This window comes from Populus trichocarpa, chromosome 5 (genome assembly GCF_000002775.5).
Source record: "Populus trichocarpa isolate Nisqually-1 chromosome 5, P.trichocarpa_v4.1, whole genome shotgun sequence".
Classification (NCBI taxonomy): Eukaryota; Viridiplantae; Streptophyta; class Magnoliopsida; order Malpighiales; family Salicaceae; genus Populus; species Populus trichocarpa.
Genome location: NC_037289.2, coordinates 19,277,191 through 19,297,445, shown reverse-complemented (window position 1 = coordinate 19,297,445; position 20,255 = coordinate 19,277,191). Strand labels below are relative to the sequence as shown.

At 34.1% G+C, this 20,255-nt stretch overlaps 2 protein-coding genes across 2 annotated transcripts; both read right to left on the bottom strand.

Annotated features, from left to right (window-relative positions):
- Positions 1–1,059: 1,059 nt before the first annotated feature.
- Positions 1,060–6,988, bottom strand: LOC7469191 (2-oxoisovalerate dehydrogenase subunit alpha 1, mitochondrial). The gene is made up of 9 exons (XM_002306633.4): positions 6,544–6,988; positions 3,320–3,457; positions 3,029–3,211; positions 2,769–2,926; positions 2,548–2,647; positions 2,342–2,453; positions 1,832–1,971; positions 1,519–1,704; positions 1,060–1,425 (listed from the first exon to the last, which is right to left on the bottom strand). Exons 1-9 carry the CDS (start codon positions 6,844–6,846, stop codon positions 1,258–1,260), a joined length of 1,488 nt encoding a protein of 495 aa, XP_002306669.2. The 5' UTR covers positions 6,847–6,988; the 3' UTR covers positions 1,060–1,257.
- A 10,378-nt stretch (positions 6,989–17,366) lies between these two features.
- On the bottom strand, positions 17,367–20,023 carry LOC7460987 (pentatricopeptide repeat-containing protein At1g43980, mitochondrial). Its single transcript, XM_002306631.4, has 2 exons — positions 19,943–20,023; positions 17,367–19,830 (listed from the first exon to the last, which is right to left on the bottom strand). Exon 2 carries the CDS (start codon positions 19,683–19,685, stop codon positions 17,793–17,795), a length of 1,893 nt encoding a protein of 630 aa, XP_002306667.1. The 5' UTR covers positions 19,686–19,830; positions 19,943–20,023; the 3' UTR covers positions 17,367–17,792.
- Positions 20,024–20,255: the final 232 nt, after the last annotated feature.

Sequence of the window (20,255 nt, the reverse complement as noted above, 5' to 3'; positions counted from 1 at the left end):
CTTTTAAACCTCACCCAGTATTTAAGGCACTTGGTGATGTGTATGGCCTTGAAAGACTGGTGTAATAAAAGGGTTCGTCAAAAAAATGTCAAAACTCATGGTTTTGACATGGAGATTAAGATTGGTGACCCAATGATGTTTTGTTATGTTTCTGAGAGTTTGTGATCTGCGAGAAACTGTTTGTGTTTGGTTCATCGGAGAATCGAAAACATTCCTGGGAATATTCCATAAAAATGCTTCGGATATCCAAAAATGCGCGGGAGATGTGTAATTTTGCCGTCGAAGACAGTTACAAAGAGAAGATTGCGAGGTAGTGAATGACAAAAACTTGTTTCGTTTGCTTTGTCAACACTCGGTCTTTTTCCTTGGTTTCTCCGAATTCTCTGTTTTTTTTTTTTTTTTATTGTTTTTTTTTATTCTGACTGCTATACATGGTCTTCTAATTATGGGATTTTATTTTTCTTTTTTTTCTTCTTTAAATTTCATTTCGAGGCCATTGGAGCTTGGAGGACCTCCGGGTACAAATTTAAGGGGAGTATGCTGATTTGCACTTAGCATATTTTAGGGCTGAGATGTAGAACATTTTAGTAGAGGAGTTAAAAAGATCATAATTGAAAATTTGGAGGACCACCCAATCTTATTGGCCCTGGATTTAGATAAACCTGGTCTATGAAAAATCATCATTCTATGACTCAATTGAGATTTAATTACTAATCTATAATCTTTCTATATTATTATTTGCTTGATTGTGATTTTCTTCAGCTTGGTTTTTGGTTATTTTTGTTTGCAATTTCCTTAGAAGTGGCTTTCTCTTTATAAAAATGATCAGGTCTCACTCCTTCGTTTGTTTTCATGTATTATTTCATTAGTTTTCCCAATTGAGATTGACAGAAGCAATTAATTGAAGTTCTTTCAGATGTTTGGTTATTGTTTGATAAACTATCTAAGCTGCTGGCTGCATTAAGCTTAACTGTTATTAAGCAGCCCATCAGGCTTCGTTTCTTGTAATGTGACAGATTCTTCTTTCTTTCTTTATTGTAATTAACAAAGCAAAAACACTAGTTAAAATGGAGAAATTACTTATATTATCATGAATATTACAGTTTGAAACTTTACAGCTGCATCACCCTCTCTTTATTTTCTTATTTTCTGTTTACTTGAGATGTTGATTAGATGTTGCTTGTTACAGGCTTACTATTTCATTGCTGTGAATATTGACGAAACTATCTCTTATCTTCTCAGTATGTCTCAGATGTTCTACAGTGGGACATCAGAGGGATAGTCCTGAGGATGTGCATAGATGGTTTCTCTGAGTTGTTTCTCTTGCTCGCAAAGATTTGGTGGTGGAATATCATAGACATCAGAGAACAAGTACTTGAGTGGAGGTTTCTCTGTTTTCTCTGCCACTTGAATCACTTGCAGAAGCTGCGAGAAGATTAAAGAAAAATTGAACTGTGACCTACTAAAATATGTTGAACAATGAAGAAGATTTATATGGAAAATTCTGTCAACTTTCACCTGCTTCTTGATGCTGCTTCTGAGCTCTGATTCTTTCTCCTCACTCCACCAGACATTTCTTTCCACCCATTTTCTGAATCTATTTACAGGATTCCGTTCCTTTTTCCAGTAGTCGATTTCATCAACTGGCCGATACTTCGTAGAATCATCAGATGTGGAGTGGTGTCCTACTCTATATGAAAGGGCCTGAAGGTTTACATGCTTGTTAATTTTCAGGATGATATAAAAAGGTTTTTTTGGCAATTGTGAGTTTCAGAAGGGATCCATGTCTCGGATGCTGGCAAGAAAATCCTACAATGAAGTTCAATCTCACCTCAACTAATACAGGCCTTTGCTTACTTATGGCCATTTCGCGAGCTGCATGAATTGCACTGTAGACAGCAAGAGCATCGTTTCCGTCCACCCGGATGCTTCGGATTCCATAAGCTGGACCCCTGACAACAATTCCATCGCCTGCAAAACATATGCTATATAAGCAAACATGAAAATTATTTATCACACAGTATACTTTACATGCAATTCAGGATCAGAAGATGCTCCCAGTTTCCCTTTCAGGACTCTTGATAGACATGACCAAGAGTATATGCCTATTCCAGGTGACATGAGAGGTAAACTACTTAAACAAAGAAGAAACTAGTATGCACACTCAGTTTACATAGACAAATAAAAAAAAAAAAAGAATGGTTAGTTTACTCAGGTCCAGATAATGTGATCGGTTTGTTCTACATGGACCTGTAGAAGTTACTTGTAAGCTGTATCAAAGGAAATCTTGTACTTGAAAATAAAACTGGAAGCGGAAGAAGAGAAGTGATCAAAATAGTACTTCGAAATTGTTCTGATATATGGGTACTAATGGCCCAGCCATTGTTGCGACAGATGAAGACCACAGGAGCTTCTGTCACTGCTGCAAAGTTCAAAGCAGCATGAAAATCTCCCTGACAAATTAGTTACCGATTAGAAATTGGACTGCAAAATCACAAAATCCTAGAGGAAGAAGTAAAAAGGCTAAAGAACTTGTTGTGTTATTACCTCACTGGTACCACCATCTCCAGTATATGTGACAACACATGAATCCTTTTTGTCCATTTTAAGAGAATAAGCAATACCTACAGCTTGAGGAAGTTGAGTTCTGACAAGCAGCATAAATAGTAATCAAGAACATTTGATTATATTACAAGCGTAACATTGATTGACATTAAGAGATCATATGAGAAAGTTATTTGCAATTGCTTATGGGATGGATATATTACGCTATAGGTGACGAAATTGTGACGAAATTGTGCTTCTTAGACCCATAATGTATGGGCATCTGCCTCCCTTTCCCATAATCATCCTTGTTTCCAAAGCATTGGTTGGCAAATTCTTGAATTGTGAAACCACGCCATAATAGAATCCCAGGCTCTCGGTACTGACAGTGCATCAGATGGATCAATGCCTTGCTTAATACTATTGACGTGACAATTTGGCCTGAAACTGGGAATTTAAGCATCTAATGTAACAAATGCTGTACCTGAGGCAAGATAATATCATCTGCACTTAGTGCAGCTGCTGATGCAATGTTTATTGCTTCTTCACCAGTTGAGGTCAGGTAGAAGGAAATTCTCCCTTGGCGCTGTGCCTCATAGAATATGGTATCCATCATCTGAAGGCTGACCATGTTACTATAAATCTTCACTGCAACTTCCTCGCTCAACTAAAAAAACGTCATGCACAAGCAGCAAACATTAGACAACTCGTGATGCTGTACTTGATGCTAGATTTAACTGTCGTGGATTATTTCTTTTAGATGGAAAAATTATACCTGTTCATAATCACTGCCTATGATTATTTCTCCATTGTCATCAAGAACACGATAACAGGGTACTCTCTTCCCATTGGACTCCGATAAGAATCTCATTTCAGGTGTGTACGTGACCTTCCCGCCAGGAAAATCCAAGGCCTAAACCAGAAAGATATCTTTTCAATTTTGTAGTCATTGGAACATCACGAGTTCAATTTTCAAAATCCATAAAGGTCTCACATGAACTAATAGGAGAGACAAGGAAAGATTTGATTAAATAACCATCCATTTGGCACACACTCTAAAAACTAAAAAGAGAAGAAAGTTGTGAGTTTACAAAAAGGTATGTGTCTGCACAAGAAGTTCATCTGGAGTAATTGCTCTGTAATAGAGTGAAACTTTGATGAGGGATAAACTATTCATATCGATAATATGGGAATTTTACTTCTCTTCATTCATGGAGCTGTTATGAGATTTGAAGTTTGATGGTCGAAGAGGAATGAATCTCTGGAGCTTTTTTTTTTTTTTTTGCAAGGAAACATATTAAATTTAAAAAAAAAAACTAAAAGGGTGGTGATTTCACAGATTATCTAGACGTTTTACTGCGGATTTGAATAATGAATTTACCATGTTACCCTTACAAAAAAAAGTGTAGGCCAATAACTGGAGTATAATCGTCTTTGCTATGATATCATTTTGGCATTTTAAAATTGGTCAGGGACAAGACATAAAGTTTTTCTTTTTTTTCATAGTTAAATTATATCAATACCCTTAAATTTATGGAGAGGTATTTCTGTCCCTTTTGTTTTATTGTGTGTAGTTAAATTATCATATTAACATTGGAGTTAGGAAAAAAATTAATTGGCAGTGGAGGCTTCTTTTGTCTTTTCATTTTTATAAGTATATTTTTATAAGTACAGTTAAATTATTTCCTCAAGCCTACGGTTAAAGGGTATTTTAATTATTTTGTAATTGATTTTTTAAAAAAAAACTCGTATGTGTTGAGAATATGTTAGACTTGTTAGTCACTCCATCGTTTTTGGACAGAGTGTGCGGTCAAAAAAGCCATTACAGGATTGCTTCAGCTTTATCTCGTCATCTCCTTCATGGATATGTAACAAAAACTTCGGTTTGTGGCCAGCAATTTTTTTTTTTTATCTTTCTTCCTCGGTCTTTGCACACTGTCACCCGAGTTTTTAAGTCAACTCTTAAACTTCATTTCTTTTTTATTTAGTCCCTGTTCTTTTGGTTTTGATTTTTTTTGAAATATTTCATTAAATTATATTTTTATTTTAATTTCATTCTTATTCAATTTTTTTGCTTTATCAAATTTAGTCCCAATTAAAACTATTGTTGTCGTATAAGCATTCCTTTTGTATGCTAAGTAAAATAAAATTAATTGACTTATAGCATAGCCGATAGCGTGACCCACCGATCTAGCTCCAGCGACAGCGAGAGTGCTAATTGGGCACAACGTTTTGGACCAAGATGAGCCTAAACTGTACGAAACTTGAGTCAGAGAGTCATAGGCCAGGACCAATAAGATGAACTTCAACTAGGGGTACCCATACGACAGACTAAAGCCCAGGCCTAAATTAGCTGGAAGTCTGGAACTCCAATACAACTTTCAAGAATCAGCACCCCTAATACAGGTCTTCTTTTTTCTTTATCGTATATATTTTGCTTTTGCCTTTGCTGGTCCAACCTCCAAATAAATAGGTGTAAAAATCACAAAAGGGTCTCTTTTTTTTTTACAGCGATGCGAGTTTGTGGCCTTAGATATGAGCTCATGAGCCAGTCAATTATTTCTTAAGAGATCGATTCCCAATTGGTCAACGTCAATGGAAACAGAGAGTTTGGATAACGATACGAGGGTGAGGCTATGCCGTAGTTTTTGTACAACGTACCAAGATGTTTTTGGTAAGAGATCACTAAACTTGGGGGACCAATAAACTATGTTTGTCCGTAATGTAGAAAGTGCTGGTTCTCCAGAAATATTCTTTCCGAGAAAACCTTACATCACCTGGTTGATACTGTACGTATAGTATAATGCAAAAAATAATAAAATCGAGTAACTCTTCCAGCCTTAGTTTGATGTAGCAATAATCTTTTAGAAGAAGACATTAACATCTGGTTGCTTTTCAATAATAAAAAAAACGACGAGGACAATAAATCATGTCTTGCTAGCAACTGATTACACTGTTAATCTACATAGAAGAGAGAAAAACAAGAACGTCAAGTCTTCACCTTATCATCTCTCTGTCTTCTTGTTTTTTCCTGAGTGCTAAATATTTTATTTAAAAAGGAAGAACGCCGAAATATAGGATTGGAACCTATATATGGATAAGGGTTAGGTGTAGATAGGAGTGGATGATTATCCAATAAGGAAAGGAATGATGCCACTGCCCCTCCCCTGACAAGAAGGGTAGCTAATACCATCTTCTTTCTTGAGACAGATATTTAGGGGTAAATATCGATCATTAGGGTAGAGAGTCTTCGTGTCCATATTCTGCTTTATTAAGAAAAAAGGTTCTTTTCATGATTTCTCTATCAGGATTTTTTTTTTAATTAAGAAGAGAGGAGGGAGGATTAATTTTTGTCTTTTTGGATAATCGGAGATGGGATTCTTTGTTCTGTTTTCGATAATATAAAAAGATTGAAAAACATGCTAAGTTCGTTCGTCCAAGCATCGATCTCCCTCTCTCTAGAAGACTAAAAATGATATTTTCGCAAATCTTACAATATATTGACTTTTATAAGGGATACAAACTACGTAAAAATTACTGTTTGTAACCTGCTAGAATCCAGGTTAAATCTTTAGTTCATCTTAAAAACATCTTTGTTCTTAGAGTAAATATGTGGCAGTATAAAATTTGCAGAACATTTTAAAACTCCAAAGATGGTGTGACAATCCGTAAAGCAACGTAAGAAATTCGTCAACAATTTCTGGATTTGAAATGATACTAGATTCTTAAGTTCAAATTTGCACATAATATATATGTAGCTCTCTCTCTCTCCCCCCTTTTATCAGTTGTAAGACATTAGGTGCCAGGTTTGTTTTTTCTTTTTTCCCAATATTGCACATAATCACATGCAAGCGAGCGGGCCATAATGTTTGTGAACCAAAATTGTCTTATATGCTCAACAGTCGATAATCGAGTAAATGAAGCAATTCATGATCAGAAGAAGAGGAGAACATAAATAAACAGGCCCACTAGAGAATACGGGTTGGATATTAGATTTACCTGGCTAGTATCATGATCGTCATCATCCGTAGAGTAGAGCTGTTCAAGTTGGCTTGCAGCTTTGGTGGATTTGAATCGCTGGAGGGAGAAACGGGTGGTGATTAATGATGAGTTGAATCGAAATACATGTGGAGTTGAATGATCCTCGTGAATCCCTGCTGGGATAAATATTGATGATAAAGAACTTGGGTGCCTAGAACAAGAAGAAGTCCAAAACTTTTGGTGGAGAATTCCCATGAAACCCATGACCTTTCTGTTTAAGTGATGGGAAATGGCTCTAGATTTTGCGAACCAAACAGGCATGGTAATAGAAGGGATGAAAAATGTATGTTGTTGGGTTTTTTTTTTTTTTTTTTTTTGTCAGTGAATAAAAATGCTGACGATCACAAAAACAGAAGAGAGAAGGGAATGCAATTAGTGATGATTTGCAGACAGATATCCATCCTTATACTGGGGTGGAGAAGTGCTTGTTTGTGCCTATCTCAGTCTCACATTAATATGGCCAGAAATGGTCAGTCCCGGCCCTAGGATTGGAGGCTATGCACACGTCTTTACTTTGCTGGATGTGACAGATCACCTGTTCCAATCCTCCATGGGGTCATTGCAGCCTACCATCTCTCTCTTTTCTTTTCTTATCCCAAAAACCATTTTCAGCTGTAAATGTAATATATCATATGATTCGTTGCATTTTTATGTTTAATTATGTAATTTGTTTCAAACTATGACTCATTACATAAAGAATATATGTAACATTGGACTATTACATAATTAAGAATAATCATCGGGACTTAATTCTAAAATTTTATCATAAAACTAAATTGTAAAATTTTAAAAATACATGAGCCAAATATTTTTAAAATAAAGATCAAATTGTAAATAAAAATAAAACATAGGGACTAAAATAATTTTAAAAAAAAAATCAAAGGATTCAATGAAACTTTATAAAAAACCTTGGTTACTTTACTGGTATCTGTAACCAAACAAAAAAAAGAGAGTAATATACTAATATATCAACATATATATATATATATATATATATATATATATATATATATATATATATATATATATATATTCCATTACATTACATTACTTTTTTATTGTATTTTATAATTGATTACATTTCCTAATATTATACCAAATATATCATCACATCAAACCTCTATGGTCACCATCAAACCTCTATAGTCAAATAAAACCTACTAATACCAAGAACAATGAGTTTAATCCTTGAAAAATGACCTAACCATTAATTTTTTTTATTCTCGCTATGTATTTTGATTTAAAACTTAAAAGAAGAAAAAATACAATAAAGCTTCTCTCCGAAGAAATATAATATGTTGCAATCTACCATTTAGAGAATCTCTATATTTTATATGCATTCTGGATATATGAATATAAATTGACGACACAATTCTTCTTCTTGAAGAGTATCCTTCTATTTTTATGGTGTGCATGTTTGGATTGTATTATGCCTTCATTTTCTTGTCTCATTTATGTAAGTCAGCCTCACCCACCCTCCTGCTAAGCTCTTTCATTCTTTTTAATCAATCAATCTATTGCTTTTGCTTTGCTTTGCTTTACTCAAGTTCACTCTGGTCTTATAATACATCAGATCATACGAGTTGTATTTTATCACTGCATGCTTGATGCTTGTTATAGCTCAATAAACTGCTATAAACCTCTTTATCTTCTCTCATGTACTGTTTGGTTTCTCTCTGTCTGTCTATATTAACCAAGTAAGCACTCTCCTTAATCCTTACCTTTTCTTGTACGATGACAAAAGTTTTCTTTTTTAGTCTTTCGTTTGCAATGTTGTGTTTGCCAGTTTTCACAAGTAGTCCTGTGGGTTCTCTTTCTTTTTTAAAGACGACTTGTCCTCCTGGTTCTGGGCTCTGCTCAAATGCTTTTGTGTTTCATTTACTGCTGCAATAATGGGTGCTTTATTTTGTAGGAGCTGTCGCGAGGCGGAGTTAGGATTATTTATTAGCGGTGGTTATATAATATTTATTTTAATTTATTATATATGAGTTGTAAAAAAAACCATTATGATTTAGTTTTATTCAAATAATTTGTTACAAACATATAATGATATTTGTATAAGGTAAAAGGTTTGGAGCAATACTAAATTAAGTCAAAGCAATGAAGTTAATTTTATCTTTATGATGTATCCATCACTTTAATGTTGTTGGTCTTTATACCTATAAAATATAAACATACAAAGTATATAAGAACCATTAGTTAAAGCGAATCATTTTTTTTATGTTTGATAAACTTTGAAATAAAATAAAAAATAATAAAGAATGATTCTTACATATTTATTTTAATTGTGTTTGTCGTTCTTTCATAGAATAGAAATCATCGCTTATCATATCAATTGTGAATCTTTTAACAATTTTTTTTACTATATAGACAATCAAATGATTTGCAAGAAAATCATCTTCCATCCGATTGCGAAGTCTTGTTTTAATAATTTTCATCGCTGAGAAAGCTCGTTCAGTAATTACTGTCGAAACATGAATAATCAAAATAAACCGAATCAACTTGTCAACTATTGGATAAATATTTTTCCTTTTTTTTTCAAAAAAGAATCAATTCTTCTTATTTTGGTTATGGTTCAACCTAAAATCAAAACATAATAATTTTGGTGGTTCTGCTAAAAACAAAACATAAAAAAATCCAAGTATAATCAAAACAAACAAATAATATATATATATATATAATTAATTAGAAAAAAAATCACTATCAAGAATTCAAAAAATAATTATTAGAACTAGCAGATTTGAAAAAAAAAACAAAAATTATAAAATTATAAAAAAGCCTCATCAAATTCTTAATAAACATCTCAAAATAAAATAAAAATATATTTTAAATTTAAGTTATTGATATGCTGTTATCTTGTTTTGTTTAATAAAAGATGAATTAATTGTTACTCTGTTTTAATCTTTTCACAGTAAAATTTTGTTTGTGATTTGTTTGGATCAGCTGCGTTGCAGGCATTTATACTGGAGTTGCAGGGAGAGAAAAAGTAGCAAAACATATTAATAACTTTATATTTTTTTTTCTTTCCAGGTAGGCATGTGGGTACCATAAAATTAAGGTAAAGCCAAAGGAATTCAAAAGTAAACAAAGGATAACAAATATATGTACTGCAAGAAGGATCCATCTCATTAAAAAATATTATAGTTTCTCACATTTAATTACCAAATAAAAAAAAAAGTCTTGCAGGGGCCCGGAACCTGCTTGCCACCCCTTCGTTCCGCCCCTCGTGAGGGACTGAAAAGTACGTTTGTCTACCATGGGAAGTTATATTTGACCTGGAATTCATGAAAGCAATTGTTTATCTCACGAGGGTTGGAGTCTTATAATCAACCACCCTAAAAAATAATAGATAATTAGTCTCTCTATATAGGTGGCAACTTGGAATTCATGAACATTTTGAGCACAAGATATCATCAGCATTTCGAATATACGCTCTATATATATAGAAGTTTAGGTCATCGATCTCAGTTCAGTTCTCACAGTACTAATATTGGATCTAGTTACGGACTACACATGACATGGTCTTGCTATATTTCGTTACAACATCTAGCTAGCAAGGTAGGTTTGAGCGAATGATCCATAGCTAGCCAAGTGGTACTGGTACATTAAGAGTCCATCGTCTGTTACTGTATACCCTAGCTAGCGAGGGTGGCTCGCTAAATATCAATCCTGGGTTGCTTGATCCAAACTTTCTGGAATGCATGTATGGTTTTATTGACAAGCTATGTTGGTATAATTTATAGTTCCAATAGAAACAGTAACTTATAAGAAAGTGAAAATAAATCCGAAAATACATTCACAAATAAAACAAGAAAAAAAGCTTTAGAGGAAAAAAAAAAATAGGTGGGACTAGTATATTGACTATATTCCAGTCAAATAAAAAACAGGATTTAAAAAAAAAAAAAAAAAAAAAAAAACAGGAGTTCAACAGTGTATTTTGGCTGGATATGAACTTTTTGGCAGCCAAAAACAATTGTGCTAGATTACTGGAGAACAAAGTTTCTCCATATAGACGCGTATGAGAAGTTGATGATACTGATAAAATTGAAGTGATTGATTGAAACTTATCATAAATTCGCTATTTTTTTAAAAAAAAATTCATTTGGTCTAATCTGCTTCTGGACACACGTCTAGGATTTTTTTAAACAGGCTCAGCCACGTCGGTCACTCAAACCTACACGAATGTTTTTTTTTTTTTTTTTCCAATTGACCATTTGGGTATCTAATTATAAAATACAAGGCTGGATGACAATGGCTTGCTATTTGCTCCACATGCAACTTCATTGGAATATACATAATCAATTTCTCAAAGAATTTTACTTTTCTTAATAAGCATAATTAAAATTTTCGAAGCTTGTATGTATTGAACAATATAATAAACAATCAAACATAAAATTAATTCAAGTCATACACTTAGCTCACATATTATATAAGATAAAAAGTCATTAATGACCCCAATATATGGATACTGTCATTCCTTTAGTATTTGGACTTTTACTACAAATTTTCTGAAATGTGTGGGGTTTCTTCGATTAGCAGTTTGTTAATGATTAAAACAGTATGGACCATGGAGAAATGAATTCTCTAGATTGGTTCTGATAATATATCTTCTAGAAAAAACTCAAGTCATTTTTTATGATTTTTTTTGGTGTTTTGATTAAGTTCTCGTGATTTTAATAAACTTGTTATTAAATCTACTATGCATGCAAAATAAAAAGAAAATTGTTTTTTGTGATTTTTTTAGTATTCTAAATTATGAAAATATTATTTATTTATTTTTTAGAGACTTGGTCATATAAAAATTAAAAAAATATATATATTTTTTAAAGAAAGATTTTTATTGTTTTTATGGAAGGAAACTGATTTATTTAATAACAAAAAAAACCTTACGTGTAGGTCATAATTTCAAATATTAAATATAAGAGGGTAAAATATGAGAAATAAAAAAATTGCAAATAGGTCATTTGAGAGCATAAAAATTAATTAATTAAAAAATAAAAATTGTGTTTGGAAAACACTAAAAAAAAAATACAAACCTTGGAATTTTTCTAAAAGCAATTTTACCAAACAAATCTTAAAGATTCAAACAAATACATTTTTCTTTGATAGATTTAACTTTGTCAAATACAGTCTTCGGCCTTAAAAAGCTTAGCCTAATCAAGTGGACTAAAAATCAAATCCACCTAAAGCAAACTTAAGCCCACGATGAACGCAGGCTTTGTTCAAACAGAAAAGGGGGCTGGGCTTAAATGAAAGGAAAAAGCGTACAATGGCAGTGAATTATAATATAAAGAAAACTATATCTGTCATGGCAGTAACAGTTTGGTAGGCTTGGTTCCCAAAAGACAGACTTGTTGCTGCTGTCAGGTGCTGTTTCTCACGGTTGAAGATTCTGCTCCAGTGGCGGTGAAGAAAAGGTGGTTTCCCATGGCATTATTGCTACTGTCAATTGCTGTTTCTCACGGTTGAAGATTCTGCTACTGTGGCTTTTCAGCTGGAACAAGGGAGATAGGGCTGCTTGGTTTCTGTGAGGATGAACTGAAACTTCTGCTCTCGGCTTGCACTGGGTTGTTGTTACCAGCTAACAACTCATGCTGCTACTGTCCAGCGTTGATGTCGCTCTGCTGCTGGAAGTCCATCAACGCAGAGAAGCTATGTGCTGGTGCAAAGGATAGCTAAAGATGCTGGAAAGGGAAACTGCTACTGTTGCTTTCTGTTGACACAAGGCTGCCACTGTGGGCTGAAGAAGTTGCTACCGGTTGAAGCTTTGTTGGTATTGAAGCTCTGTGGATGAAGAAAATCTTCTACTTCTGCTCACGGTGGAATCAGCTGTTGGTAATTGCTGATGAAGCAAATCCTCTGCTGCTAGTTTTTTGCTACTCACGGTGGCCTTGGACAGCGGAGGAACTGCAGGTCTACTACTACTCATGTTGCTGACCTTGGACTGCAGAAGATCTACTGAAGTTTGCTGCTGCTCACGGTGACTTTGGACAGCGGAGGAACTACTGCTCACGATGAAGATAGCTTGCTGAGAGGAGCTGCTCTTGCATAAGGAAAGTGAAGAGTGAAGGGGCCGTGGGTCTAGGACGAGAGCTGCTGGTGTTGTTGGCGCAGCTAGTCAGTGCTGATGGAGGGTTAGCTGCTGGGTTGTTGATGGCTGGTTGAGGAGCAAAGCTACTGACCTTGGTGCGCTGCTTACGGTGGAGAAGAAAGATGGACTTTGGTGTCGAATAAAGCTTTGGTTGAAAACAGAGATTGCTTATCAAGGGGGGCCTGTTAAAAAAATGGAGAAGAACCCAATATGAAAAGTGTGTGGTGGTGGCTATCAAGAGAAGGTCACGGTGCTGTCTTGGATGGTGGAGTTCATGGTTGCTATGGGTGGCAGTTTGATGAGGAGGAGATGGCGAGAGGGACAGTTTGAGAGATGGTATCTTGGGTCAAAGAATTATCTCAACCCAATAACTTAATGCCTTATTTGTTTTAAGGAAATCAAATTCCAGGAATTCATTTTCCTTATTTTCCCATGTTTGGCAACCATCCGGAAAGTTAGTTAAAGGAAAGTTAATTCCGGTCAACAAAAAAACTGTCTTTACCCGCAGGAAAGTGTTTTCCTTTCCTTGTCAAAAGGAAAACACTTTCCTTTACTGATAAAACACATCCCCTCTCTGTGTCTCTTTCCGAAAACAGTTGAAAAGCAAAGAAGATCTGGAGAATCACATTTACATTTCATATATTTTTTCCCTCAAATTTCTCTATTATTTCTCTTTATGTTTTTATCTTCTTCGTATTTTTTAGATTTGTAAGAATTATAGCAAAAAATCCTTGATCTTGTTTAATTTGTTGTCTGTTCCGAAAAAAAAACTATTTCTCTGTATTTGTATTTGCTGTGCAAACAATCCATCATGGTTGGGGAAGCTACCTGTCAATTTTTTTTCCATACCCAGTTTTCTTCTTCATCCCTCGTCACATTCAAACAAACTCACAGAAAAACCCAACCAAATTCATCACAAGCAAGCCATAAAAAACACAATTTTTCTTGCACATTCGGCAGCTTCCCCAACCAATCCCTACCCTGTTTCCCCGTCACCGGATCCAGAACAAAGAGAGAGACGCAAACAGGAGGGGAAACTGCCGGGGGAGAGAGGGATGAGAACTAGGAATGAGGAGCAGATCCTAGCCCTCCTGCCCCTTGCCCCTTGAATCTGTGACGTTGTCCTGCTTCTTCAGAGAACAGGGGAATGGCGAGAGAGAACCGAGAGAGAACAGGGGAAGAGAAAGAGAGCCGAGAGAGAATAGCCACGAGAGAACAGCCGAGAGAGAACTGGGTATGCAGGAGGGGAAACCGAATGAGGGGAAACCCAGGGGAATGAGGGGGAAATTTGAGAAACCGAATGCAGGGAATGACAGGGGAATGAGGGGAAACCAAATGACAGTGGAATGAGAGGGGAATGAGGGGAAATCGAATGAACTGGGGAATGATAGGGGAATGAGAGGGGAAATGAGGGGAAACCGAATGAGGGGAATGACAGGGGAATGAGGGGAAACCGAATGAGGGGAATGACAGTGGAATGAGGAGAATTTGTGAGAAACCGGAATGAGAGGGGAATGACAGTGGAATGAGAGAATTCTTCATACCAAAAAAAAAAAAACCCAAATATATAACTCTTACCATAAACTAATTTGGCTTTCTTCGTATGAAAAAAAAAACTTATTTTAAGCTTTTAAAATTGAAAAAAATATATATTAATAGGTTTAACTTGAAAAATATTTCACAAGCTTATTTCTCTATAATATGATATGACATATATAGTTATATTTTATAAAATAAGCTATGTATGAATATAAGATATAATAAAAAAGATTCATCATTATACTTTTTAGATTTTATTTTTTTATTGTAAGTGATTAAATATTTATATTAAATATTTTATATATATTAGATAAACTTGAAAAAAAATTAATTCATTAATAAATTATTTTCCAGTTCATTTTCCATAACATAACCAAACACTGGAAAGTGTTTTCCAGTTCATTTTCCATAACACTACCAAACATCGGAAAATACTTTCCCGGAATTCACTTTCCAGGAATTCACTTTCCCCGGAATTCACTTTCCAAAAGGAAACAACTTTCCTGCAAACAAACGGAGCCTAAGTAATTAGATGAAATCTCAAGATATGATTTATATTATTTTCTAACATAGACCCCTCAAGTGCCTACACTACCTTGTGCTTAATTTTTATCAAATAAATAGGGGTGGTGAGATTCGAACTCGTAACCATTTGATTATCAAAGCTCTGATACCATGTCAAAGAACCATCTCAACTCAATAACTTAAGCTGTTAGGTGAGGTTTCAGGATATGATTTATATTATTCTCTAACATGTAGTTGGTCACCCATTGAAGCTTGAGTTAGGCTTTTATGGGATTTTTATAGAAGAAACTTAGAGGTTTTAGATTTATAAGTTGATGGGATCTTGAATTTTAATATTGAGTAAATTCATTAAAATTAAGGACGAAAGCTTATAATATTTGTAGGAGAGAATCTGCAAGTGTTTTTCTGTATAATAAAAGCTAAAAGTTTAGCTTAGAATGAAGTAAAAGTATAAGAATGTAAGTTGTTATTATATTTGTGTGGTATTATGAAGAGGTGAGGGAGAAATTAAAACTGGAAAATAGATACTAAGACATCTTTTTCTTTTATTTTTGGGAAGAAGATAATAAATAGTAAAATTATAGTATTTTTCAATTTGATCCCTGAATCTTTGGAACTTTGCAATGAAGCCCCCAATTAGCCCTAATCTTTCAGATTCCTTGCAATTTCACCCTTAGCCTTCTTCAATTGAACCCTTACATTTCAGCGCTTTTTACAAAGTGGTTCTTAATTTTAGATTTCTTCAATGTGGTCTTTAATTAAATTTCATACTTCAAATTTCTTTCAATTAAACCTCTGATTACACCAAATTAGCCTTTCAAAGTTTCAGTTGTGTTCCTAATCTTTTAATCTTTGTAAATTGATCTAAATTACGCCTTCAAACTTGATTTTTTTTTCAATTGAGTCCTTGATTGAATCTACAAAACCCATTATAAGTTTAATGAAATCTTTAAACTTAATTAATTCTTCTATTTTTTATCTAATTAACTTTCAAACTTATTTTTTGCTTCAATTAAGTTTTTAAATAAGTCAATTAAACCAGTTAGAAATTTAAATAAGTCCTTAAACTTAATTAATTCTTCCAGTTTTGGTCATGTTTAGATCTCAACCTCAATTTTTCTTTCTTTCTTCATCTCATCTTATCGAAATCTCTCGATCTAGCTATTCTTATAGTATTTTGATATTTTGCAGCTCGAAAGCTTATCTCCTCGTGTCCCAAAAATATTTTTGGATTTAAATTTCTGATTTTTATTTTATTTTTGAATAAAAAAGAAAGATATACAAATAATTTTAGGAGATCTAAAATTAAATTATGACATAATTTATAGTTGTACATTTGAGACCATCATATTGTAACGTTTTCTACTCCAAAACCACTTGGAAAGAACAAAACAAAAAATCAAGTACTCCTCTAACATCAATAACTCGTGGTCAAATATGAATTATGGAACATTTTAAGAAATCCAATTAGTTATTTAGATAACTATAATAATTAAATACATTTTAATATAAGTAGAATGGAGTACAGAACTTTTAAATCTAGAAGATGAGGATTCCTAAGCATTAAAAGGTAAAACAATAAAGTCAAGGAAAAGTTGAAATTAAAAGTCTAGAACCTCGCTAACAATGAGTTCAAACAAAAAATAAGAAGAACTTAAAAATATTAAAAAGTTCAGAGTTTCTTAGTATCATAGTTGATACAACAATGATAAAAAAAAAAAAAAAAACTATGAAATTAAACCTAGAGAATACACCTTGTTAAGGATGCATAACACTATAGAAAAGCTAAAGCAATAGAGTTTATAAAAAACAACCACACACACCACGAGACGTTTCAAAATGTAACCTTGAGGGGTGTAACTCAACTGGTCAGGCCCTAGATTTGCTTACTAGAGGTCACTAGTTCGAGTCCTACAAATCTCAAGGCCACTGAAGGCTTACATAGTCATTAAGTTCAGGGTCTATAGGATTAGTCGAGTTGCGCACAAGCTGACCCAGACACCTATATATATATATATATATATATATCACAACAATATATATATAGAAAAGATCAAACATTTAGAATGAGGGAAGCATTTAAATTTAATCAGAAAAAAATAAGTTAAAACATCATGACACCATAAAGACTTCCTTTTTTTCACATTTGAACACCAAAAAAGCATTACAAAATACAAAATCAAAGAAAAAAAAAAGCCAACTGAAGTTCAAATGTAGCGAGAAGGAAAATACCTTTTTTAAAAATGGTAAAAAAAAAAACTACACAAAGAAAACTCGAACTATCCAAACCAATTGAGAGATAACAAAATACAATAATTTGCATGTTCCAAACAAATAAGAAAAAAAGAAGTTGAACAAAATACAACAATTTGCATGTTCCAAACAAATTAAAAAAAAAAAGTTGAAGGGTAAAACAAAAGATAACTTTTCAACTAAAATGTAAACAACCTACCTAAATGCCTAGCAATGCCATGTGAAAGTGATAAAAATTAGAGAGACAAATCTCTCATGTCACACCCACTGAAAAGTAAAGGAAGTTAGTGAAGTTTTCACCAAAATCCCTATAATTGTTTAATCTAATATTTAGAAAAACAAAAAACATAAATTGGAAGAAATTTGATTGATGTAGAAAAAATGATGATAAGTTGTTATTAACTTCATACGTTAAAGTTTTGGTTGCTCAGAACAAGCTAATTCATGGAAATAAATTGCAGTATCTGTGTGTTGACGAAATAATGTAACCAGTTGAGAAGATACATGGTTAGTTGATCCCATTACATCAGGTAAGCTCCATTTGAGACCAGGAGTTCAAAAGCCCTTCAGGGAACGCATTTTTTCCATGTAGTTGTTCTACTTTCTTCAAAGAAAAAGAGCAATTGATAAGAACACTTTTAGTACGAAGTTAACCATACCGGAATCTTGAAGAATCGGTGTCAGGTGAGCATATATGGGTTTAAGACAGAGATATCCACAAGTACAACCGTACTTGAGAATCTCAGAATTCTAACGTGGTGTCTCCGTCGAAGAGAACTCCTCATCTCATCTTATCATGCTACTGCAAATAACCTTTAGCCTCCGTCTCCCAATTCAGTAATCTCAGTACCAAGTAAATCTCTTTGCCTCTATGATGCTGTAATTGGTCTGCCGTAAAAGTATATACTTGGTTTTTTACTCCAATCCAACTGCATCCAATCACCTTCTCCACCTTTCCCCTTTTCATGGCTTTCTTAACTCGAACCACACCTTCCCATTGACCCCTTATTTCAAACATCCGAGCCAGTACCAAATAAGGTAGAGATGACTGCGGTTCCAGTTCCATCAACCTCTCGGCTACTCTTTCAGAGAGTTTTAGGTCTCCATGAATCAAACAGGCATGAAGTATTGATTCCCAGATTAAAGAAACAGGCTCATAAGGCATTGATTCTGCAACATATAATGCTTCATCAAGCCTACCAGCTTGACACAACAAGTCCACAAAGCAAGCATAATGCTCATTGCTAGGTTTCACCCCGTACCTTTCCTCCATGGATGAAAATACGGTCATTCCTTCACTGATAAAACCCCCAAAGCTGCAGGCTAACAGAACTCCAGCTAGTGTTATTCTATCTGGTGGCAGACCTGTCCTAATTAGTTCCTTAAAGGTTTGCAGGGCCTCGAAAACCCTACCATTGTGAGTCAAACCCATAATCATGGTATTCCAGGCTATCAAATCTCTTGCAACCATCTTATTAAAGATTTTTATAGAACAGTCAATGAAACCAAATTTGCTGTACATCTCCACCAGCGAGCTGGCAACAATAGCATCCAACTCCAAACCTGATTTCACAGCCAAGGAATGGAACTGAGTTCCTTGCTCCAACTTAAGAATGGAAGTGGAGTGTAGAACACTGCTTAGTGTGAACTCAGTAGGCCTAATATCCTTCTTCAAGGTTAGCACAAAAAGTCGGAGACCATCCTCACGAAAGCCACACCGTGCATAGCTTGAAATCATGGAATTGCAAACTGCAGAATCCCATTGATCTTGCTCTTCAAAAAGCCGAACTGAATCCTCCAATCTGTTGCATTTGGAAAACAGGTCAATTGTGGCACTGGATATAATGGTATTACAAAGAAATCCCACTTTGACACACAGAGCAAAAATCTGCTTACCCTTCTCCAAATTTCGCAAATTCAAACAGGAAGTGATCACTACAGAAACTGAAAACTCATCAGGTGAATACCCTAAGGATCTCATTATACAAAACTTATCCAATGCCAGCTCTGGATATCCTGATTGACAACATACCGAAATCAACGAATTCCAAGAGATAACATCTAACTCTTCCATTGTCAAAAACACCCCAAGAGCATAATCTAAAGAACTAAACTTCCCATACATGTCAATTAAAGAATTCCCGAGCACCACATTCAATGCACCCAAACCACTCCGAACAATGCTACCATGAATTTCCTTTCCATGTCGAACCCCAAACACCACAGACATTAGAATTGAGTACGTGAACTCACTTGGTCTCACACCCAACTTTTGCATTTCCCAAAAAGTTTCCAATGCACAATCAAAATACCCACGTGAAGCATAGCCTGAAATCATAGAATTCCAACTAACAACATCTCGTTCAGGCATATCATCGAACACGGAACATGCCAAACTCAAATTATCAAACTTCAACAACCCCTTCAAGCAAATATTCCAGGATACAATATTCTTGCTACTTATATCATCAAACACTTTCAAAGCATCATTAACATTGCCAAACTGAGAGTACAAATCAAGGCACCGATTACCTAGAAAAGTATGTCTATTTAACCCCACTTTTATCAACTGGGCATGAGTAATTCTTGCAAAACTCAAAGACTTCAATGAGAAACAGTGGTCTATGAGGTAGGAGTAATATGAAAGTGAGGTTCTTGAAACTCTATGACATTGCTTTATTAAAGGGTACATACAAATGCTGGGTGTGGTGATACATCAAGTGTGTAATTCCTTGCTCCTATTATATAATTTAAAGATAAAATATAATAATTAAATTATAAATAAGGTTTTGTGACTGCTTCTCTTCTCTTCTCCGTCTTTTCTTCTCCTCTCCTTCCTGTAATAATTCCAAAAATTCTAAAAGATGCAGCAAAAACATTTTACATCCAAACACAAAAAAATATTTTGAAATTAATTTTTTTTTGCCCTGCAAAGAAAAAATATCTTACCTTGGTGTGCGGTAATTTAGTGTGTGTTTCAGCGGGAGGAATGGTGTTTTTTTTTTTTTTTTTTAATGAAAAGCATGTATTTTTTGCGATATGATTTGTGCTTTAATTTTATCTTATAGCTTATTGGTAATTGAAAGATTTTTAGGGATATATGAGTCTTTTTAAAATTTCTGAAATGATTAAATAACTAAATTATCCTCTAATGTAAAAAAATTAAAGTTGTTAACTGATAGTATTTTTATCTTTCCTTTTCTTTTAAAATTACAATAAACAAACTTTTTTACTTCTACATTCAATAAAAAATAAGATATGC